At 47.2% G+C, this 24,218-nt stretch overlaps 1 protein-coding gene across 3 annotated transcripts; it reads left to right on the top strand.

Annotated features, from left to right (window-relative positions):
• Positions 1-2,196: 2,196 nt before the first annotated feature.
• On the top strand, positions 2,197-24,004 carry PELP1 (proline, glutamate and leucine rich protein 1). Of its 3 annotated transcripts, none has more exons than XM_019715131.2 (17): positions 2,197-2,505; positions 10,544-10,608; positions 11,008-11,113; positions 14,138-14,287; positions 14,519-14,590; positions 18,501-18,560; positions 18,873-19,023; positions 19,221-19,350; positions 19,502-19,589; positions 20,044-20,132; positions 20,213-20,329; positions 20,464-20,611; positions 20,764-20,923; positions 21,621-21,676; positions 21,810-22,016; positions 22,151-23,680; positions 23,861-24,004. In XM_019715131.2, the coding sequence occupies exons 1-17, from the start codon at positions 2,257-2,259 to the stop codon at positions 23,951-23,953; spliced, it is 3,471 nt and encodes a 1,156-aa protein (XP_019570690.2). In that variant the 5' UTR covers positions 2,197-2,256; the 3' UTR covers positions 23,954-24,004. The 3 variants fall into 3 exon arrangements, with proteins under 3 accessions (XP_019570690.2, XP_019570691.2, XP_074175645.1); XM_019715132.2 differs by lacking the exon at positions 2,197-2,505 and adding an exon at positions 10,001-10,222; XM_074319544.1 differs by lacking the exons at positions 2,197-2,505; positions 10,544-10,608 and adding an exon at positions 11,499-11,550.
• Positions 24,005-24,218: the final 214 nt, after the last annotated feature.

The following is a 24,218-nucleotide window of genomic DNA, read 5'->3' as shown; positions in this document are numbered from 1 at the left end:
AGGTGAAGGTATGAGACTGATGCCCTTCCCTGGAGGACATGGATCCAGTAGTAGTTTTTTAAGCAAAGGAGTGGCATGATGAGATCTCTCTTTTAGGAAGATAATTCTGAGCAATGTGATGGGTGGAGGGAGTGGGGCAAGGCTGTTGTAGACTAAAACTAGTCAGGGGAGATGATGAACCAGAGTGGAAGGGAGAAGGGCCAGGCTGAAGAGCCATTTCTAGGGCAAAATTGACTGGACTTGGGAAGGTTGATGGATGACTGACATTTCGGATGTAAGAAGCTAAAGTATTTCTTCTTCCATTTTTTCCCCACACTCCTCCTGCTTTCCCCAGATGAACTAACTTCACACTCCCCCTTCCACTTTCTTATGTAAAAAAAAGTAATAAGCACCTAAGACATTTTCTGATATCCTTAAGGTTCAAATACAGGCCGTGCTCACCAGCTACCACCTCCCCACCCCTCAGTTCTATCACTACTTTCTAAGCTCACTCTTCACCCATTTCAAGATTCAACGATTTCTATTAGACTCATGAATCACTTTTGTTAAAGGGTCATGACCAGAAGGTAATGAGATCTGTATTGTTACCTATCTAAAGTGCTTTTGGAACTGAAAGGTAAGTGGTCTGCATGGAATTAAAACTACTGTATTAAAGTATACTAACAGAAAGACAAGTTTAGAAAAGTATTAAAGAAGGCCAGAAAGAGTGAGATATACCATATTCTAGGTGAGAAAAACCATCATCAATTTCTCTGAAAATTGTCTGTAAATTTAACTCCATATCAAAATAATAAAGAATTTTTTGCACACAAAGATAATCTAATAATTTGAATAAAAGTCAAATCCAAGGGTCATCTTTTATCCTCTTGTACTGTCCTCTATCTAATCTTTTTCCAAGTCCTGGCATTCTGCCTCCAAAATACATTAACCCATTGCGTTATTTTTTTCTCTATTTCTCCATCTTCAGTGACACTGTGGTCCCAATCCACCATTCTCTCTCACCTGGCCTGTTGTGATAGTCTCTTACCATCACCTCTTCTTCATTGCTCTCCTTGCTTCCCTCCTGGCCTTCTAGCCTCTTCGCCACACAGGAACCAGAGTGGTCTTTTCAAATGTAAGTCAGTTCTTGTCACTCCCTGCTTAAAGCCCTTCAAGCAGCTTCCAAATGTGATGCGAATAAAATCCCATTTTTTCACCTTGGCCTACTAGAATCCACATGATCTGATCTATACCCACCTCTCTAACCTCAACACATACCACATGTTATCACTCTCCAACTCTTTCTCTATCCTAGAGCCAAATTAGCCCTCTTTCTACCCTCCAGCAAGCACATTCCCACCTCAGAGCCTTTGTTCATGCTGCTGCTTCTGTCTGGAGAAACCTTCCTTTGCTTCTGTATGACTGACACCATCCTGCCATCCTCAGCTTGGGCTTCTTTTTAAGAAGTCCCCACTCCAACCCACATCACCCTTTATCATATTACCCTGCTTAATTTTTTTTTTTTAAGTAACTCATACTGCTATCCAAAATTCATTTATTTTATTTGACTATCTCTTCCGTCTAAAGTACAAATCACTTAAGGAGGTTCTTGTCTTCTTCACTGTCTTATTCTTATCACTGAGAACAGTGCCTGGCACATAAAAGGTGCTCAATAAATATTTGTTGAGTGAACAAATGAATGCTTGTAGGATGAAAGAGAATGTCTTAATTTTGACGGGAACTGGCAAAATGCTGTCTAGAAAAGTTGTGTCAACTTCCCTGCCAACCATGTAGAATAGTACTCTATACTTTATACATCATCCCGATACTAGACTTATTTATCTTTTTAAATTTGCAGGGCTCGTGTGTTGTATCATTTCTGTAGTTGTAAACGTAGTTAAAAATGTCTATGGTTTCTGACAAGGGGGCCAGTTCCTTAGATAGCAGTGCTGCCTAAAGCGAAAGTGTCCGGAGGCTCCCTTACTGTAACCGACAGTTTTCGGACTTCGGCGCCTTTTGTCTTGACCACGTGTTCTTTAAGCGCCACCAGCCCTCCCGGCCCACCCGCCAGCCGCTCCCACCCCCGGAACTAAACGCGGCGCCCCCGCACCAGCCTTCCACCCCGCGCATGCTCCCTCCTAGCCAGATCCTGGAGTCCAACGTTTGTTCGCCCAATGCGCAGGGGTATAGCCCCCTCCCCACGTCCCTTCCGAACGCGGCGTCAGGCGCAGTGTGTTTGCGTCATCGCGCCACGCCACCATTAGAGCCCCGGTGAAGATGGCGGCAGCCGTTCTCAGTGGGCCCTCTGCGGGCTCCGCGGCTGGGGTTCCTGGCGGGACCGGGGGTCTTTCGGCGGTGGGCTCGGTCCCGCGTCTCCGCCTGCTGCTGCTAGAGAGCGTGTCCGGGTTGCTGCAGCCGCGAGCGGGGTCTGCCATTGCTCCTGTGCATCACCATGTCCGCTCGGCCTCACATTTACCCGGACTCATGTGTCTGTTGCGGCTGCATGGGACGGTGGGCGGGGCCCAGGTGAGTCTGTGGCCTGCGTGCCTGCGGCCCTGTTGGAAGGTTGGCACAACACCTGTGCGTCAGGTTCACGGTGAACTGTAGCTGCAGTAGGGAGGTGGAGGGAAGGAGAGATGGGGGCACGGAGTATCCGGGTATCAGTCTGGTCGAGATTCACGCATTTCTTCTTTATCAGCCACGGGTAGGAACTCAGAAGAAAGGATGGGCCTCATTTCTCTATTGCTGGCCTATCGGTAGTCACACACGAATGGGTTCGATTCCAGGTCCGGTCACTCACTAGATCTATGATCTTTAGCTTCTTTTCCCTCCGGAGGTATCGCTTTTTGGATACTGAGTGAACGCACGTATTCAACAAATATTTACAGAGCTCTTACTGAAAGCCAAGTGCTGAGAGTCAGGTGCTGGATGCTTGTTACTTGCAGATACAATGGTGTTGAACAATATGTTATAAAACACTATGAGCATTGTATAGTAGGGACCACTAACCTAATTTGGAGAGTTGTGGACATTTACCTGAGGCACTGGAGTTTAAGATGAGGCTCCCCCCCCCCCAAAGATGAGTAGTGTTTGGGTAGGGAAAGAAAATGAGAGGAACGGTTCAGTCAGTGGAAAGGTCGTGGGAAGACCCTTTGGTAGGAAGGAACTGAAAAGAAGGGCATTGTGCTTAGAGGTGGAAGGGAAGAGAGTGGGTGCCATGAGGCTGGTGAAGTGGGTAGGTAGTGGACAGATCGTGCAGAGCTTAATAGATTGGCTTAGCAGGGTTCTTTCGATTATACTAAGAGTAGAATCTTACACGCATTCAGTTTTGCAAGCTAGAAACCCAGGTATTATCCGTCCTAAACACTTTCTTGCTCACACACTTCCATATGCAGCCTTCTCAAGTTCTGTTGATTTTATCCTCTGAGTAGTTTTAGATCCGTCCACTCATTGCTGTATCTTTGTCATTGACCCCATCCTAGCTTGAACCCCCATCTTGCCCAAGTGAAGGTACTAATTCTATGAAGATATAACATGTCTAAGTAAGTGCTCCTTTAATATCTCTTGCCCTCCATCCTCTCAACACTCCCCCAGATTCCACCCATCCTTGAAGATCTACGAGTATGTGCCTGAGGTCCTTCTTGTCCAGGCTTTGTTACTGAGACCTTCCGAGCTCCATGTTTCCTTCCGGGAAGAGGGTTGTCACAAGTACTGGGTGGTTCAATTAGCCCCAAATTTATGAGGGATGACCTCGCTATTTATATTAACATCACTCCTCATTGTTGAGGGTGACAAAACTGTGCCTCTGTAGTCTCAGCCCAGTTTCAGAAGCAAGAGCTAATTATATATTTTCTCTTCCTTCTAAATCTTCCTCTTCTGATTCATGTGGTTCCTAAATATTTCTTAAATATTATCTATTCTGCCTGTAAATGTGTGATTTCTTTCATCATCTCTTTGGAGTCTTCCTCAAGGTGAACTACATGAACTTAATGTCTTGCTTATTTTCTCCAAGGGTCTAAAAGTCTAGTCGAATTTTGAGTAAAGAAGCTAAGGTGATGTGCGAAACTAGACTCCCCTTTAATGTTACCTCTACCACATTTTTGGGTATATCCTGCCTTGAATTTTTTTCTACCTGCGTCTCTTGTATTTGGTCCTCAATACATGGAACTGTATAGTTTTTGCTTCCCCATAGATTTGCATTCAATAAACATTTATTGAGTATCTGTTATGTGTTACTACCTACTATTCCTCATCTCTAGGTAGATACATAAGACATAGTCTTTTCCCTCAGAGAATTTCTAGTTTAGATGAGTAATGAAGGTAAGTAAATATCTTGGAGCTTGAGAGAAAAAGAGGTCCATTGATTGATTGGTCCATCCATCTAGGCTTAATCACCAACTTTGCTTTCCCACAGGTACTACACACTCAAGTTCCAAAACGCAGCTACCTCAGCACAGTTCACAGTTTCTGGCTTGGTTTATAGCAACAACCTCCTAACTGGTTTCCTCGCCTTCACTCTTTGCTCTTTTTAATCTATTTCCCACACAGCAGCTAGAGTGAGGTTTCTGAAGGAAAATTCTGATCATGTTTGCCGCCTTTTAATTTTAAAATCCTTCAATACTTGGGCTTTCTTGCCTCTGGGCCTTTATATTTACTGTTGTGGTTGGAATTGCTTCCTGTGCTGCCTGCCTCCAAAAATCTTCAATTCTCTGCTTATTTGTCTCTGCCTTCGGGAAACCTTTCCAAATCAGCTATGATTAACTGCTCTTTACTGCACCATATTGAAAGTATCTATTCATTTTATGTGTACATACAGCCTCCCTCCTCCACAGCCACACAACTTGGCTTTGATTTGATTTGTGTGTAACTAGAAGAAAAACTTACGGAAAATTTCAGCTGATACAAAAGTAGAGAAAATAGTATTTTGAACCACCCCAGCCACACTATCACCCAGATTTAACAATGAACATTTTACCAGGCTTGTTTCATCCCACCTCTGCTTTTATTTTTTCCCCTGTAGCATTTTAAAGCAAATCTAGATCTCATTTCCCCTATAACTGCATGTGCTTTGAGGGATGGAGTGTCTTGTTCTCCCTTGTATCTGGGGCTTTGTACTGTCCCATTCTCCAGCCAGTAGCCAGTGATCTTTTAAAAAATATCAATAAGATTGCAGCATTTTCCTGCTTAAAACCATACAGTAACTTAGCACTGCACCAGGGCCTACATAATGTGGCCTGTATTTACCTCTTGACCTCCTCTCATATGACTCCCTGCCTGTCTTAACTGTACTCGTCACCCAAGCTAATCTCTTGAGCGTGCCGAGGCCACTGCTCATTAGTTCCTTTACTCTTTGCTGGGAAACTCATGGGAAGGTGAGCTCATTTATATTTCAACTTACATGTCACCATTTCAGAGAAGTCTTTTCTGACCACCCCTTCTTAAAATAAAACTATTTCCTATTCCAGTTCATTCTCTTTCACATTACCGTTTTGTTTCTTTCTTAGCATTTATCACTATTTGAAAGAAATTAACTCATTTATTATCTGTCGTGTTCTGTCTTCCCTTTCTTATTCAGTTTAAATTCCATTACAATCACTTCCTTATCCCTCTCCCTTCATTGAACTTGCCGGGCAATACCCTGTCTGTGTTAAATCCAACTCTGTTCATTCTTGCTTGCACCTGCACAGCTCAGTATAGCTTGAGAAAAACATGTATCCTTGCTGACTGGTCTCACTTTAAATTCATGGCCATCATCACCTCTGGTGGACCCTTAATGTTGCCTAGCAATCCTGTTACATCTCCATTTTCCCAGAAACCTCTGGTTACTTCTCTCCATCCTTGCTCTTAGCTGATGACCTCACTTCCCATTTCACTGAGAAAGTAGAAACAGTAAGATGGAAATTCCCATAGGCTTCCACCACCTTATCTGCCAGCTTTACTGCATCCGTGTCCATGTGCTCTGTGTTCTCTCCCATTACGAGGGATGAACGGATCCATGCTACGATCTAAGGTCATCCTTCTGCTCGTGCCCCAGGTCTGTCCCGTCTCTTTACACAAGTTCATTGCTTCAGTAGTTCTCCGCCACTTTTCCATCATCAGATTTTCCCTCTCTTTTGGGTCATTTTTATCAGCATACAGCTCAAAGCTGCTTTAAAAAAATCCCACTCTGGCTCCTGCCCCATTTCTTTATGGAGAAACTTGCTGTCTTTGATTCTTGTTTGTACTTGCTGCCTTTGCTTATTCTCCCATATTTTTTTAAATAACATTACTTTGAAATAATTTAAAATTTATAGAATATTTGAAAGAATAGTTTAAAGAATTCCTGTATACCGTTCACTCACTTTCCCCAAATGTTAACATTTTAAGTGCATTATTTATTTTATCATTCTCTGTATATATTTTTTCTGGGTCCATGTAGCAGTAAGTTGCAGACATAATGCCTTTTACCTCTAAATACTTCAGTGTGTATTTCCTTAAAAATAGGACATTTTAAATCAGAAAATTAACATTGATGCAATACATGATTTAATCTGTAGATCTTATTTAAGTTTTGTAAATTGTCCTAAAAGTGTCTTTTATAGCAAAAGAAAAATTTCTAGTCCAGGATTCAATGTGAAAATCACACATTGCATTTATTTGTCATGTCTGTTTAGTCTTTAATCTGAAGTAATTCCTCAGTGTTTGTCTTATGATCTTGACATTTTTCAAGAGTACAGGATAGTTATTTTATAGGATGTCCCTCAGTTTGGTTTGTTTGTTGTTTCCTGTTGATTCAGGTTGTACATTTTTGGCAGTAACACTAGAGAAATGACATTCTTGGTACCTCATTTTAGGAGGCACATGATGTCTCTTTGTCCCATTAGTGGTGATGTTAACTTTGATAACTGGCATAAGTTGGTATCTGCCAGGTTTCTTCATTGTAAAGTTAGAATTTTTCCATTTTAATTAATAAATGCTCTGTAGTGAGATATATAAAATGTCTTACGTTTTGTCAACTTTTCACCCAGTTCTTTTAGCATCCATTAAAGATTGTTTCTTCCTTGAATGACTTATACTATAATGGTTGTCCTATAGAACTCATTCCAGTTAGGCTTTCAACTTAACCATTCACCCAAACACCCCTTTGTTGGGTCATGTGGTAATTCTTGAAGATCATCAGTGAGCATCCAAATATTAAATTCAAAGGTCAAATTTGGGTCCTCATATTACCTGACCTATCTGTAGCATTATAGAGCTGGTCACTCCTTCCTTGCAAAATTTTCTTCACTTGCCTTGTGTGATACCACTCTCTCTTGATTCTCCTCTTACCAGTCTCCCTTGGCCTTTTGGTCATTTTTTTTTTAAATTTATTGGGGTGACAATTGTTAGTGAAATTACATAGATTTCAGGTGTGCAATTCTGTATTACATCATCTATAAATCCCATTGTGTGTTCACCACCTAGAGTCAGTTCTCCTTCCATCACCATATATTTGATCCCCCTTACCCTCATCTCCCACCTCCAGGCCTTTTGGTCTTTGCTGGTTCCTCCTCACTTCTTTGACTGCTAAATGTTTGCGTGCCTAAAAATCCAGTTCTTGTAGTGCTTTTTTTCACTCCCTTGGTGAGCTGATTGAACTTCGTGACTGACAACTCCCAAATTCATACTCTAACCAGGATTTCTCTTATCGCCAGACTCATTTACCCAACATTTATTTGGCCTCTACATTTTAATGTTAAGTAGACATCCCAGATTTAACATAACTGAAACTGAATTCCTGATTCTCACCCCCAAAACTTGCTCTTCCTGCAGTATTCCTCTTCTTAGTAAATGTTAATTGCTGAAGTGAGAAACCTTGTTATCCTTGCCTCTATCTCACACCCATATCCAGTTTTTGGGCTCTACCTTTACAATATATACACAGAATTTGATGCTTTGTATCCCCACTATTACCATGCTCTTTTAGCTGCATCGTCTCTTTCCTGGATTATTACAACAGCCTGTTACAATTCTGTCTGCTTCTGCCTTCTCAAGAAGGCAAGTCAAGTGTTGTTGACGTGTTTTAAAAAATAAATCGTGGGGGTGGCCAGTTAGCTCAGTTGGTTAGAGTGCGGTGCTCATAACACCAGGGTTGCCCGTTCAATCTCTGCGTGGGCCACTGTGAGCTGCGCCCTCCACAACTAGATTGAAACAACTACTTGACTTGGAGCTGACGGGTCCTGCAAAAACACACTTAAATAAATAAAAGTTTAAAAATCAATCAATCAATCAATCAATCATAAGTCAAACAGTACCTTTGCCCCATTCCCCTCTCCCCCCATGACTTTTATTCAGAGTAAAAGTCAACAGTTGCCTATACAGCTCCACAAGGTCTGGCCCTGCTACTGGAACCTTCATTTTTGTTACTCCCCTCTCCCTATCTTACTTTTCTCCAGTGACAATTCACCTCCTTGTCAGTCTTCAGATATGCCAAGTGTGCTGTCATCTCACAGCCTTTGCTCTTTTTCTCTCTGCCTAGAACAATCTTTTCTTCAGTATGTCTTTAAAAAAAAAGTTTTATTAAATGTAATTCACTACCATACAATTCACCCATTTAAAGTATACAATTCAGTGATTTTTAAGTATATTTGTGGAGTTGTGCAGCCATTACTATGATCAGTTTTGGAACGTTTTCATCACTCCAAAAGGAAACTACTCATTGGTAGTCACTCCCCATTTCCCCTCACCCCCTCTCTGCCCTTCAGACTTAAGTGACCATTGATCTACTTTTTGTCTCTATAGGTTTGACCATTTCATATAAATGAATCATACAATATGAGGCTTTTTGGGTCTGGCTTCTTTCACTTAGCTAAGGTTCATCCATGTCTCAGAACGTCATTCTTTTTATGTCTGAATATTTCATTGTATGAATGTACTAAATTCTGTTTATCCAGTCATCAGTTGATGGACATTGGGGTTGTTTCCCCTTTTTGGCTATTATGAATAATGCTGCTCTGAGTGTTTGTATACAAGTTCTTGTGAGAATGTGTTTTCATTTCTCTTGGGCATATTCCTAGGGTGGAATTGCTGGGTCATATGGGTAACTATTTATAACCTTTTGAGAACTGCTAGACTGACTATTTTCTTTTCTTTTTTTTCTTTTTTTTAAAAGATTTTTATTGGGGAAGGACTTCATTTTCCCCAAGGATTTTACAGGACTTAATTGGGGAACTGTGTGTACTTCCAGGCTTTTTTTTCCAAGTCAAGTTGTTGTCCTTTCAGTCTTAGTTGTGGAGGGCGCAGCTCAGCTCCAGGTCCAGTTGCCGTTGCTAGTTGCAGGGGCCGCAGCCCACCATCCCTTGCAGGAGTCGAACCAGCAACCTTGTGGTTGAGAGGATGCGCTCCAACCAACTGAGCCATCTGGGAGGCAGCTCAGCTCAAGGTGCTGTGTTCAATCTTAGTTTCAGGGGGCGCTGCCCACCATCCCTTGCGGGACTCGAGGAGTTGAACTGGCAACCTTAGACTGACTATTTTCCAAATAAGCTGCATCATTTTACGTTCTAATTAGCAGTGTATGAGGGTATCAGTGTTTCTTGCTCTCACTTTGCTTTAGGTCTCTGCTCCAGTGGCCTTTTTAGAGAGGGCTTTTATGCCCACTGTACATACAGTATTGTCTCCCTTATTCCAGCCGTTCCTTCCTTTCCTTAGTCTGCTTTATTCTTTCCCAAGGCACTTCACACCATCCAACATGCTATTTATATTTGGCCATTTGCTTATTTTTTGTCTCCTCTAACTAGAATATAAGCTCCCCAGCATTTGAAACAATGTTTCACACAAAGTAGATGTTAAATAAATACTTTTTGAGTAAATGAACATTTCCCTTCATGAGAGCAGAGACCTTATTTATTTTATTTATCTCTGTGTTCCTTCACTTGACTCAGTACATGGTATTTATTTGTTGGAAGAATGAGTCAGTGCCGTTGGGGTGATACAGAGTCCCTGGGAGGAGTCTGACCACTCAGTGGATGGGGAGGTTTCTTGTGGGAGGGCTGAGGAGGAAACCACTTTTGGGGCTCTCAGAATGTGAGGAGAGAGGGTTGGAAGGAGGCTCTGATTAGCTAGGTCTACGTTGGCATTCTTCACAGCTCTGTGGCAGCCAGGGACAGGAGGAGGGGGTTTGTGTGGGGGTGAAGGAGGAAGGGTAACAGATGAGTCTATTCCGTGTCCATTCAGCAAGCATACGTGGAAGACTCCTCTGTGCTAGGTGCTGCTCAGGGATGCACAGGTGAAACAGACCTGTCTTTGAGGTCTGCTAGCTGGGATAGGTTGGGCTGTCCTCTGTATAGCACTAATTTGTTGGGTGGGAAGTGGGAGAGGGGGTCAGGCGAGACGTAACATGAGGAAAGCCTGTGGAACAGGCAGTGTGTCTGCCACCTCCTGAAAATAGGGCAAAGGCTGAAGGCCTCAAGAGGAATGGTCTTTTGGCCTCAAAGGAGGTGTGACTTCAGAAAAGGCTTCATCGTCTTGGGACAGGGAAGGGTTTGGAGAAATTCTGCATCTTTAGCATCCTGTTCCTGACTTTGCTTCCCTGTTTTCTTTCCTCCAGAACCTTTCAGCTGTTGGGGCGTTAGTGGGTCTCAGTAATGCACGTCTCGGTTCTATCAAAACTCGGTAAGTTTTTAACCATTTATTTGTCCAGGGGGACGTTCCCTTAGGAAGTGATCTATACATCTGTCCATCCATTTTCACCACCCCATAGATTCAAGAGATTTCTCCATTCTCAAGAGGCTGAAGAGTCATTCTTTTCATAAGCTTGCTTGAGTTGAAGCAAGCTTCCAGCTCCTATTCCAGCTCCCAAGTCTCCCATGCTCCACCTGGGATTACCCCTGTTCCCTTCTTTCCTTGCTGCTGGCACCTCACGCCAAGTCCTCCAAGTATTTCAGGAGTTAGAAACCGCCGTGACCTGGAGGTGAAGGCTTGTTATAGTCCAGTGAGAGGAAAAGAGTCGTAGGTAGCTTTCTCTGAAGTCGAGCCTCTACCCACTTGTTGTCACTCACTTCTTTTTATGAGGTTTGATGGCCTCTGTCTGCTGTCCCTGCTGGTGGGGGAGAGCTCCACGGAGATGTTCCAGCAGCACTGTGTCTCGTGGCTCCGGAGCATTCAGCAGGTCTTGCAGGTAAGGATTTAGCGGCTACCCCTCCCCCCCAACCATCCCTTATTCTCCATTCTGGATGTGGTATATTCTGCGGCTTGGACATTTAACTGAGGACAGAATAATTAGAAGCAGTTTCCTGATAGCAGGGAGGATAAGCTTCAAATAGAAATCCTTTTCAACTTTTTGATATTTTTATCTACTGGGTTATTTTAACTCACTTTCACACACTGTAACCTCTGACTGTTTCACTTCTCGTTAGCTTTTCTAACGAGTGACATCTCTAAAGTTCCTTTTTCTAGCTGTTTGATTTATATATTTTTGCCTACTTCTTTTTTTTTAACATTTTAACTATTTTTTTTTTTTTTTTTTTTTTACTTTTACATTCTTTGATGACCTCTCCATTTAGTTCTTCAACAAGAACATTCTGAGGACATGTGCTAAGTTCTGGGGAGTCAGTGGTAAGATGGACTTGGACCCTGCTTTCATGGTGCTTAGAGTCTAGCGCATGGGTTGGGAAACTTTCTATGAAGTAAATGTTTACAGATAGTAAATGTTTTAGATTTTGTGAACCATATATGGTTTCTATTGCATATTATTTTCTTTGTTAGTTTTCCAGCCCTTTAAACATGTAGCTTGTAGGCCATGCAAAAACAGGCACCCACAGACCATAGTTTGCTGATCCCTATTGTAGTGGAAGAGGCTTTAATTGAATTATTATACAGATGAGTGTGAAATGATAAACCGAGGTAGGTGCTATGGAGGTAAAGAATATAGTCGTCTGAGAACATGTAACGGGAGACTCTGACCCAGACTGGAGTGGTGTGGGTGGCGGTGAGCAGGGTCCGTGTTTCAGAGAGGGCTTTTCTGAACTGATGAGTAGGAATAAAGTGGGCTAAGAAAGTGTTCTAAGTGTGCAAAAGCCCCAAGAGAAGAGGAGTTTGGCCCATTTGAAGAATGGTAAGCATGCTCTTGCGGCTGGGGCTGATGGCAGGTGACCTGGGAGGTAGATGGATGGGACCATCTGTGGTGTGGTAGGCATGTTAAGAAGTTTGGTTTTTATTCTTGAAACTGGGAGAATTCATGGAAGGTTTTAAGTAGGGGTGAGGAAGAGGCGGTGGTGGTGGGGACATGATCAAGTTTTCATTTGAAAATACCACTCTGGCTGCTCTGTGGAGAAAGGACTAAAGAGGAGCCAGAATGGAAGCAGAAAGACCACACAGAAGGCTGCTGAAGGAATCTAGGGACAGGCACAGTAGCTTGTATTCGGGTGGTGGTAGCAGAAATGAGAAGTAGATGAGTGTGAGGGAGATTTAGAGGCCAAGCGGACAGGTCCTGATGCTGGAGTGCGGGCAGGGAGAGGACGTGTCCAGGAGGACTTCTGGATTCAGAACATTGGGAGACAGCCAGGGTCAGAGGCGAGGGGTACAAATACCACAAGCGTAGCCTTGGGAATTCAGTAGAAGCCCCCTTCGTAAGCATACCCCTGATCCGGTGTGAGCGGAAGTGGCCAGGTGTCTCAGAGTATTAACCTTGAGGGTTCAGTGGGTGGGGGGACTTTAGTCAGTACGTTTATAAAGGGGAAGCGTCTTCAGCATTTAGATGACAGTTGGAGGTGAGGATGAGGACAGGATGATCAAGATGAGTCCTTATACGGACTGGATTTTGAGGCACTCCGCCTTTAACGGTCAGATAGAGGACAGTGAGCTTACCGAGGAAAACGAGACAGAGCAGCAGAAGGGAGACAACGAGGCTTGTGGGTTGGATGGACTCCACGGGAAGAGGGAGAAGTCCTTTCTGTTTATGCCCCTCTGAGGTGGAACAAGACGAGGACTGAAAATTGTTTATCAGATTCAGCAACTCAAACGGTTATAGGACTGTAGTCAAAGTGTTTTTGGTGGAGCAGTCTGCGCTGAGGTCAGATTGCCTGGAATGAGAAGTGAGTGGGAGGAGGAATGGAAATAGGGAAGATAGGCAATCCTTTCCAGATGTTTGGCTCGACTGGTAAGGAAGAGAAATAACAGGAAGAGTGGAGCATGGGCTTGCAAGAAGGATTTCAAGATGGGAGAGACTTGAGCATAAATGTCATAAATGTCAGTGGGAAGAATCCATTTAAGAGAGACTGGAGAGGGGCCTAGTTAATGGTGTAGGGTTCTGAGAAGAAGGGAGGGGATTGTCTCTAAAGCACAGTGGAGGGATTGTCTTGGATAGAAGAGGACCTACCTCCTCTAGTGTGACAGGAGGCGGGAAGAAGGTGGGTGAGGATGAAGATAGTGTTCAGTTTGGTAGTGGGAAGCTGAGGGAGTGCCCGTCTTTGGGCTTCAGTTTTCTCTGAAGCTGTAGGTTAGGTTATGCAGAGATGACAGTGGTGGGAGAAGGTTTGAGTAGCATGGAGAGTTAACCAGAGAGGAGAGCAGTAGGATCACTGGACGGCGTTGAGGACCCATTTGTAGTCGGTAGGCCCACCTAGTCTTACTTTCTTAATAAGCATTCTTATTTGTCTCTTTGACATACGGCCGCCGCTGGTCTAGCAGGGGATAAGTGCTGAATGCTTTTTCCTTAGATATATGGTAATTTTCCGAAGTTTTTCTAAATCTGAACCTTTTTTCTCTGTGAGTTCAAGGGTAGGTTTCAGCCAGCTTGGAGAGATGGAGTAGTTTAGTTGTGGCTGAGACTTTTTTTTTTCAGTCTGAGAGTACGCTTCTCCATTCCATTCTAGGGAAATAGAGTATGGGGGAGTCCAGCTCTTGAGCTCTTCCAGTTAGATCTTTAAGGTGTGGCTTTGTTACTGTCTCCCCCCCAATCAGGTTCCTAGGACCCCCGAGATCCCCTAATACTAAAATGTAAACACATGTCCTTTCTGTAGGCAGATACGTTACTTATGGATACTCCATATCTTTAATGCACTCTACTCCTAGTGGATCTGAGGGTAATATTGACATTACTGAGGTGTTTCTCAGAAACCCCATGTTGTCATACCTCTCATTCCTCCTCCTCTTGGTGACCATGAGAGTGAGATTGGAAGGCTGACGTGTTGTTGCTCTTTAGTCCCAGGACCCACCCCCCACAATGGAGCTGGCTGTGGCTGTTCTGAGGGACCTGCTTCGATATGCAGCCCAACTCCCTACACTCTTCCGGGACATCTCTATGAACCACCTCCCTGGCCTTCTCACCTCTCTGCTGGGCCTCCGACCAGAGGTGAGACACCTCCCCAGCCCCCACCCCTGGGCCCCTCGCAGTGCCTGCCTCCCTCAGACACTGGGATTAAAGAATGTGATGGGAAGTGGTTGGGGAATAGGATCCAAGAAGTGAGAAGAGGGGAAAGCCAAGAGAAAATGTATGGAGGAGGGGCCTCGAGGGGTGGTAGGGTGTAGATGGAGTCTCGGGGGGCAGTGGGCTCTTACCTCTTCCTTTCTGTTTTTCCCACAGTGTGAGCTCTCGGCACTGGAGGGAATGAAGGCGTGTATGACCTATTTTCCTCGGGCTTGTGGGTCTCTCAAAGTAAGTATCCATGGAAATTCTTCTTCCCGCCAACATAAGCCTTTTAGCTGTCTTGATTCAGATTCTGTTGCTGAGACTTCCAAGCACCTGTCTTCTGATTGTTCTATCGCCAGTGTCCACAGCTATAATTATACCAACTTGTAGCACTTTCTGTGCATTATCTTATTTAATCCTCACAGGTGAAGAAATTGAAATTAAATCACTTGCCTGAGATCCATAGAGACAGAAACCAAACCTGATGCCAAAGCCCAGGCTCTTAACCAGGGCTCTTTCCTCTTTCTGCCCTGCCTTCTCTGCACCTCTAGAGACCGTACAGCGAGCCCTATTAGGTCAGCAGGTACAGCAGAGCCTTATTAGGTCAGCAGGTAGGGTGTATGTGGGTCAGGTAGGGTGTATGTGGGTCAGGTGAGGGAGGAGGTCAGGGAAAGAATTAGTTGTTTTCAAGGAGATATGATAACAGATACGAATGGTTAAATTCTGCCAAGGTAGTAACACTTAAATAGGGCCCCTTGTAATTGGCACATCTGTTGTTTGTAATATAACTAGTACCTAAGAATAAATAGGCATTCTCCCGTAGATTAAGTTTTCTCTTGTTTTGTTATACTCATCATTGCTTGACAAACCATTGGGCATCCCCTTGCTCAGATGGAAGCAAATCTACACAGAGAACTGGAATTAGTGACAAATTAGTAATTTTTTTGTATAACTGATGTGGTTAACTGTATGGGCCATTTGCGATTCAAATTGTCTTGGAAGTGAGATTGCATGGTTCTATGATTAAATCAAGAAAGGAAAAGGGAACTGGTATTTAGTAGGTATCCACAATGTGACAGGCACCCTTCTGACTGAGACATGTCATTTTGTTGTTATAGTAAATTGTGTGGAGTTGGTGTCACCGAACTATACAGAGAAAACAGGCCCAGAGGGGTTTAACTAACGTAACCCAAGGTTGCATATCTGGTAGTTGTGAAACCAGAGTGTGGGCCAGATCTGTTTGCCCTGAAAGCCTGTGTTTTTTCCACTTAACCAAACTCCCTATAAACTTCTAAGAACATAGACAGGATTGGCAGATAGGCTTCACTAACGCCACCTCTGATCAATTGTTAGTGGCTTGAGGATTGTGAGCCAGATGCGGAGCTCTGAGCACACGTGCTGTGATCTGGGGGTGCTGTCTGCAGTGGCGCTAGTAACTGGTTACTTGCAATATCTGAAAAGTCCCCTTGCAGATGACATTTCTCAGTGAATGTGGGGTCGTGTCCTTGTTGATTCTTTGTTTTCATATGAACGCCACTAATGACAGATCATAGAAGCTTTGAATAGGCAGTGCAAGACTTTTGTTAAGAAGACATTTGGAGTAACTCATGGATTTTATGAAAGTTTCAAAAAGTTTCTTTTGTAACTAAAGTTTTACTAAGTTTAGTAAAAATTGCCTTTCTTCTAAAATGTTCATTGTGAGTGACCAGGAGAATTCATTCATAATTCACAACCTTTTGTCAGACGTGTAGCTTTTGAACTTAGGGCTCGTGTTTTGAGTATCTTTTTCAAACCAAACAACAGAGCTTTCATACGTTGTTAACAGGGTGCATATGCCTTTATTTCTCTTAAGAATGAAGTGTCATCTGGAGAATGTCCAGCTGTTCAGGATTTCGGCTTTTTCTGTTGCCAACATGTCAGTTAAGAATCTGTTTTGTACAAAGGTCCCAAGGGGCAATTTGTACTTGCAGACCAGTGCTTAGGAAACCGATAATTGCCGTTTTGGAGTGTTTATCTGTTCTCTGTACCATCCCCAGAAGCTCCCAGGACAGTTGCTCAGAATTCCTCCTCCCAAATGATCTATCTCTAGCATTCTGAGCCCGTGAAGTCTCTCCGATACAGGCTTTACCTCCTGCTTCTGGCCAAATTGATTAGGAGTTCCTTGGAAGGAGTGGAAAGACTAATCCCATTCTTGAGAAATACCCAGGACATGCCGTGTGTGTGTGTGTGTGTGTGTGTGTGCCGTACACATGCTTTGCATTTGAAGTACAATGTTCAAGGGGGCCTGTGGGTCACCTGGGCGGACCTGTCGTCAGAGCCATGTCTCTGTGCTCTACTGTACTGCAGTCACATAAACACACTTCTGTTGGCCTCAGCCCAGCGTGTGGAGCCAGAGTCTCAGGAAAAGTGTGAACAGTTAGTTGGCCAAAAGGGCTGAGTGCCTCTGTAGTTGGGGCTTGGCAGCTCTCTAAGAAATCTCACCTTTGGAGAAGCTGGTGAATCAGGAGACCTGTGGGTGGTTACTGTATTCAGGTTGAAGTGTTCTGAGTTCTGCCACATCGGACATGAAAGTGCTGTCCAAGTCCCAAGGGAAATGGTTCCTGGTCTTCTCCTATCCTGGCATCCGCTAGGTAACAGTGCTCGTCTCATGGTCAGTGAGAATCCTGAAGTGTAACGTGGGCAACTAAATGGTTCCTGCCACAGGGTAGGTGGGAGGGAGTCCTTGGAGGGTTTTTCTGAACTACACACTGACAGGCTTCTGTTCCTACTTTGCCCCCGTAAGACCGCTGCCATGTGTCTGGTACCATTGCTGATTTGTCTTCTGAAAGTTTCCTTTGTGCATGCAATGCCGCTGCCCCCTAGATAGAGTCCATCCTTGCTAGGCTGGGATTTAGGGTCTCAGCCTGCTTCTCCATGGTATCTCCTGGGGCTGTAGCTTTCCACAGTGTTTCCCCCTCTCTGGTTTTATGGGGATTCTCTCCGTGCTTCTTAGCCCAGCTCGGTCCTGCCCTCCCTAGTCCTGCCTGCCAGCAGCAGTCCCTCTTGACCCTCCCTCTGTCCCCTCAGGGTACAGTGCCACTGTTGGTTGGAGGCTGTGTTTCCCGTACACCTGTCTTCCTGCCTAACTCACAATGCACTGAAGGTGAACTCCGTCTCATTACTTTGTATAGGTCTGCTTCAGTGTCTTACCCTTTTTTATGCCATGAACCCCTTCTCAGAATGTTTTTAAATTTATAAAATAAAATATGTGAAATTCTAAGGGAAACCGATTTTGTCAAAATAATGTATTTTTTAAAGTTATGATAGAGTAGTGTGTGTTTCTTCATTAATGTGTTAAATCACAAGATCTCGTAGTGGGTCTATAAACTACTGAATTTCAGATTAGTGATACATGTGAATGATGTTTCAGGTACCTGTTATAATGTGAAATAAAAGTGAGTGGTTTTTATTGGTGACAGTAGAGGTACTGCTAACACTACTGTGGCTTCTGTTGACATTTATAATTGAAAGAAACACTACATTTCACTTACAGGTGAGTGGAAATGACATCATTTCCCTCCCCACCCCCCAGCCACTTCATAGGCCCCTTTGATTCTACCCCCAAGTAAATTGTGGCCCAGTTGAAACATTCCTGGGCTGGTACCTTCACGCAGCAAGCAGAGTAAATGTCTGCTGGCTGACAGGTCACGGCTCTGAGGTGTGCTGTCTTAGTTTTGCCCTGTGGTCTGACCTTGGACTGCCCTCACCCCTCTGGCTAGTGCCTCAACTCCCAGCTTGAACCCTCGTTTCTTGTCTAAGCTGGTAGGGAGTTGGTTGTGGGGATTGCTGCTTTTCAGTACTATGTGTCCTTTTGGCTTGAGGGAGATGACCATCATTTTGCAAAATTGGCAGCAGGGAGCCCAGTGTCGGGCACAGGCCAGACCCTTTCCCCACCAAACAGGGAAGCTAAGGATGAGAGCTGACATTCAGCATGTCTTTCTACCCAAGAGAACATGTTGGCTTCCAGGCGTGCTGCCCCCTAGAGGGCTTTGCTTCCTGTGTCTGCAGTCAAGAAACAGGCCAGGGCTTAGGTTCCGCTGCTGGGAATGGACAGGGTGTATATCTGTGGCCCTTGGAGCTGACCCACCAGCTTTTCCTCTCTTTCCCCCTAACCCAGGGCAAGTTGGCCTCATTTTTCCTGTCTCGGGTGGATGCCTTGAGCCCTCAGCTCCAGCAGGTAAAGGGAAAGGAGGGGGATGGAGAGCCTGGGGATCTGAGTTGGAGCTTCACTTATGTCTCATTCTTAGCGTTTCTCTTGTTAATGCTTTTGGACCATGTTCTCACTTCCTTCCCTGTTAACACACATAAGGTGCACAAGGCATGACTTCCGTCTCCGTGTGTCCATCTGTGTCCTTCGGCTCCACTGTCCCTTTCTGTGTTCCCTAAGAGCTCTCTGTGACGGCCATCTTTCTTGGCATTGGTGGGGCTGGAGGATTCTGTGGCTGGGCTGGATTCTCATTTGACCAGCTTTCTGACCTTTCTTCTGCAGTTGGCCTGTGAGTGTTATTCCCGGGTACCCTCTCTAGGGGCTGGCTTTTCCCAGGGCCTGAAGCACACCGAGAGCTGGGAGCAGGAGCTGCACAGCCTGCTGGCCTCACTGCACAGCCTGCTAGGGGCCCTGTACGAGGGCGCAGAACCGGGTAGGGGCCACGGCTGGTAATCAGTGGCAGAGTGGTTGGGGAACATGGTGGGAGGGAAAGGAGGTTGGCCCAGAGAGGCGGGGCAGTTGATTTCTAGGCAGAATGGATTAGAATATAGACGGGTCATCCACCACAAATGAAAAAGGAGGGGATGGAAGAAAGCCCTAGAGAGTGAAGGTGGTTGTGTTTCTGTTCAGCTCCTATGCAGTATGAAGGCCCTGGAGTGGAAATGCTGCTTTCCCCCTCAGAAGATGGTGATGCCCATGTCCTTCTCCGGCTCTGGCAGAGGTTTTCTGGCCTGGCCCGCTGCCTGGGGCTCATGCTCAGGTGTGTGAGTGAATGTTGGAGGGAGCATGCGCCTGCAGTGAGGGGTTGAGACTGGGGTATCGTCTTCATCATGAGGAAGGAGACTGAGGGTGGGTGTGGAGTCACACGGGGTAACCTACGCTGAGGGTTCCCCTGCTCTGATTCTCTTTAGCTCTGAGTTTGGGGCTCCCGTGTCCGTCCCTGTGCAGGAAATCCTGGATATCGTCTGCCGGACCCTGAGCATCAGTGCCAAGAATATTGTAAGTAGAGTTTGTCCTCTGGTTATAGTCCTTCTTCAGGACCCAGGGCCACCAGGAAAGTAGTGTGGGATCTGAAGCTCCCAGAACGATTGTCATCCCTGAGCTTGTCCTGAATAGCTCCTTCCTTTTATCCAAATGCCATTATTCCCTGTGCTTCTCCCCACACACATGCAGGTCAGAGTGGATTCGCTCATGTAGTGCACGTGCTTCCCTAGGGGACAATGAACTAGAGGGTCAACTGAGTCATTGCTGGGAGGTTCAGCCATCCCTCCCCTCATCCTCCTTCCAGGGTCTTTTTTACATGATAGGGATTTGATTTTGTTGGGAGAGCTGGGGTAGGGGTTCCTTACCTGTGTGTACATACGTATTTAGTCACACACATCTACTCTCTCCATTTCTCACTCTCTGTCTCACTTTCTTCCCCCACTTCTTTCTTTTGCCAACGTTTTTGCAGAGCTTACTTGGAGATGGCCCCCTGCGGTTGCTGCTGCTGCCCTCTATCCACCTTGAAGCCTTGGACCTGCTCTCTGCGCTCATCCTCGCGTGAGTAGGACTGGGCAGCGTGGGGTGACGGGACTGGGACGTGCTGGGAATGGGGCTCACCGTTGTGTCTTCGCCCTCAGGTGTAGAGGCCGGCTTTTGCGCTTTGGTGCCCTGATCAGCCGCCTGCTTCCCCAGGTCCTCAATGCGTGGAGCATTGGTAGGGATACTTTGTCTCCAGGCCAGGAGAAGCCTTACAGGTGACCATTAAGGATGGGAATAAAGAGGAGAGGGTGGGTGAGGGGATGCAGGTGGGCTGGGAGTACTGAGGGAGGAGAGGGCAGGATCGGGCATGTTGACTCCCCTCCCCAGCTGCCCTCTGCTCACTCCACAGCGCCATGCGGACCAAGGTGTACGCGATACTAGAGCTGTGGGTGCAGGTGTGTGGCACCTCGGCAGGTGTGCTGCAGGGAGGAGCCTCAGGAGAGGCCCTGCTCACCCACCTGCTCAGTGACATCTCCCCGTCGGCTGATGCCCTTAAGGTGAGTGTGGCCTCTGCTCCTCCTCTCCTATGGCAGGACTCTCGTCCTGCACCCCTTACCCAAGTGCACCTCCTCACCAGACACCGTGTCCTGACTCTGTCCTGCCTTCATGTTTGCCTGAGAATGTGATTTTTATTTCCCTTTACCATCAGCTGCGCAGTCCCCGGGGGAGCCCTGATGGGAGTTTGCATATAGGGAAGCCCAGCGCCCCCAAGAAGCTAAAACTGGACGTGGGGGAGGCTGTGGCCCCGCCCAGCCACCGGAAAGGAGATAGCAATGCCAACAGCGATGTGTGTGCAGCTGCGCTGAGAGGTAGGTGAGGCCTCGGGGCGCTGGGATGGCCTGGGGCCATAGCCCAAACCAGTTGTTGAAGTGGAGGGCTTAGATAAAATGCGGAACCGGGTAAAAGCCTGCAGAAAGGCCAAAAGGAGCAGAAGCAGGCATGCAGCTACCAAGACTGCGGCTGGAATCTTGAATCCTGCTGATAGGTGGCGTGGCTCTGGTCATTTTCACTGCCCCCTCCCCAGACCCTCAGTTATCTTGTTTGCACATCCTCTTTACATGCCAGGTACTGTTACAGCACGGGGAGAATCCTGCCTGTGGAGTTTACATGGTCCCCTGGCAGGCTGCTCAGTGGGCTTTCCTGCTTCCAACATGCTCACTAATCTGGAAGCAAATGTATAATCGGTGGTGCAGTTGATGGGTGACTCCTTTGGGTCCCCTGTCTGTCACTGCCTGCCACCCCACCCTGTGTGAAGAGGCGAGCCAGTGCTCCCCAAGTATATAAATGCACACTTCTCATGTGCACTTGAGTCATCATCAGCCCTGTGCAGTAGAGGTACTTGAATGATCCCCTTTTCATAGTGGAGAAAACAAGTTTAGAGCCGCTAAGTGACTTCCGCGAGTCAGGCAGAGGCAGAGCTGGGTGCTCACCTCGGCTTGTGTGCTGAGAAGCCCTCGCTCTGTCTTGCCAGTAGCCTGCCTCTTACAAACCATTCTCCTTCCCCAGGCCTCAGCCAGACCATCCTCATGTGCGGACCTCTCATCAAGGAGGAGACTCACAGGGTCAGTGGGACCTGGCGCCCATGGAGATTGGGGTGGGGCCCCCAGAGGGCCTCCATCCTCCCTGGGAGGAGGCCCTGGACAAGGGCGGGGTAGTCTCAGTGGTGTCTCTAGGTGTGCCCTGTGTCCTTTTCAGAGGCTGCACGATCTGGTCTTGCCCCTGGTCATGGGTGTCCAGCAGGGCGAGGTCATAGGCAGCTCCCCATACACCAGCTCCCGCTGCCGCCGTGAGCTCTACCGCCTGCTGCTGGCTCTGTTGCTGGCACCTTCTCCTCGCTGCCCACCTCCTCTTACCTGTGCCCTGCAAGCCTTCTCCCTTGGCCAGAGAGAAGACAGCATTGAGGTAACTGCCGACCAGGGCTAAGTCCACCTCTTGGGTTTCAGGATTCTCATTTCTGATCCTGGCAGGCTCTCCTGTCTGGTACCATGAAACCCTGCAATGCTGATGCTCACACTTGCTTTTTCTTCCTTCCCCAGGTCTCTTCTTTCTGCTCAGAGGCCCTGGTGACCTGTGCTGCTTTGATCCATCCCCGGGTTCCTCCTCTGCAGTCCATGGGCCCCACCTGCCCCACCCCTGCTCCAGTTCCACCTCCTGAGGCCCCATCTCCATTCAGGGCCCCTCCGTTCCATCCCCCGGGCCCCATGTCCTCAGCAGGCACCATGCCCTCAGCCAGCCCCGTGCCCTCAGTGGGCCCCATGCCCTCAGTGGGCCCCATGCCCTCAGCGGGCCCCATGCCTTCAGCGGGCTCGATGCCCTCCGCAGGCCCTATGCCCCCAGCACGCCCTGGACCTCCAGCCACAACCAACCACTTAGGCCTCTCTGTCCCAGGCCTGGTGTCTGTACCGCCCCGGCTCCTTCCTGGCCCTGAGAACCACCAGGCAGGCTCAAATGAGGACCCCATCCTTGCCCCTAGTGGCACTCCTCCACCTACTATACCTCCAGATGAAACTTTTGGGGGGAGAGTGCCCAGGCCAGCCTTCGTTCACTATGATAAGGAGGAGGCGTCCGATGTGGAAATCTCCTTGGAAAGCGACTCTGATGACAGTGTGGTGATCGTGCCTGAGGGGCTTCCGCCTCTGCCGCCCCCACCCCCCTCAGGCACCACACCACCCCCTGTAGCCCCAGCTGGGCCGCCAGTAGCCTCCCCTCCTCTGCCAGCCAAGGAAGAGCCTGAAGAACTTCCTGCCACCCCGGGGCCTCTCCCTCCACCCCCACCCCCTCCTGTCCCCGGCCCTGTGACACTCCCACCACCCCAGTTGGTCCCTGAAGGGACTCCCGGTGGGGGAGGACCCCCAGCCCTGGAAGAAGATTTGACAGTTATTAATATCAATAGCAGTGATGAGGAGGAGGAAGAGGAGGAAGAAGAGGAAGAAGAGGAAGAAGAGGAGGAGGAAGATTTTGAGGAAGAAGAGGATGAAGAAGAATATTTTGAAGAGGAAGAAGAGGAAGAAGAGTTTGAGGAGGAATTTGAGGAAGAGGAAGGTGAGCTAGAGGAAGAAGAAGAGGAGGAGGACGAGGAGGAGGAAGAAGAGTTGGAAGAGGTGGAAGAGTTGGAATTTGGCTCAGCAGTGGGGGAGGTAGAAGAAGGAGGCCCTGCACCCCCCAGCCTGCCTCCAGCCCTGCCCCCCGCTGAGTCCCCCAAGGTGCAGCCAGAGCCGGAGCCGGAGCCGGAGCCGGAGCCGGAGCTGGAGCCAGAGCCAGAGCCGGAGCCCGGGCTGCTATTGGAAGTGGAGGAGCCCGGGGTGGAGGAGGAGGAGCATGGGGCTGAGACGGCACCCACACTGGCCCCTGAGGTGCTCCCCTCCCAGGGGGAGCTGGAGAAGGAAGCGGGGAGCCCCCCAGCAGGGCCACCCCCTCAGGAGCTTATGGAAGAGGACCCCTGTGCTCCACCAACCCTTCTGGAAGAGGAGACTGAAGTTGGGGGTGACAAGTTACTACCCCCACCAGAGACATCTGCAACAGAAGAAATGGAGACGGAGGAAGATGCCACAGCTCTCCAGGAAAAGGTGAGTGGGCCAGGCCGGCAGGGCAGCTAGGGGCTGTGCTGGGGGGGCCAGGAGAGGAAAGGGGTTTGTCCGCAGCCTTACCCACTCGTGTGTATGTGTGTGTGTGGGGGGCGTTTTTTAAATTATTGGGATGATTGGTCATTGTGTGTGACTTGAATCTTATGTCTTTGTCCTTAAAAGGAGCAGGATGACACAGCTGCCATGCTGGCTGACTTCATCGATTGTCCCCCTGATGACGAGAAGCCACCACCGGCCACAGAGCCTGATTCCTAGCCCTCTCCTACACCCCGCGCGCCTCGTTTTCAATAAAGTTATGTCCTTGGATATCGACTGCTGCTTCTGCCTTTTGCCACGACTGTGTCCCCAGCCAGAAGCCTCACTGTCTGGGGCTTTTCAAGGTATTCGTAGCATTCCCCGAGTGCCTCCATATCTGTCCTGTTGTCTCCACTGTCCGGAGGAGGAACCGGTGGCTTATAGGGGTAACCCTGTCCTGCTGCTCAGCAAATGAGTGCCGGTCTTTGAGAACTTTTGCCCTTTG

Source organism: Rhinolophus sinicus, linkage group LG15 (assembly GCF_036562045.2).
Source record: "Rhinolophus sinicus isolate RSC01 linkage group LG15, ASM3656204v1, whole genome shotgun sequence".
In the NCBI taxonomy this organism is placed as follows: Eukaryota; Metazoa; Chordata; class Mammalia; order Chiroptera; family Rhinolophidae; genus Rhinolophus; species Rhinolophus sinicus.
This window is presented reverse-complemented; position numbering and strand designations above follow the sequence as displayed.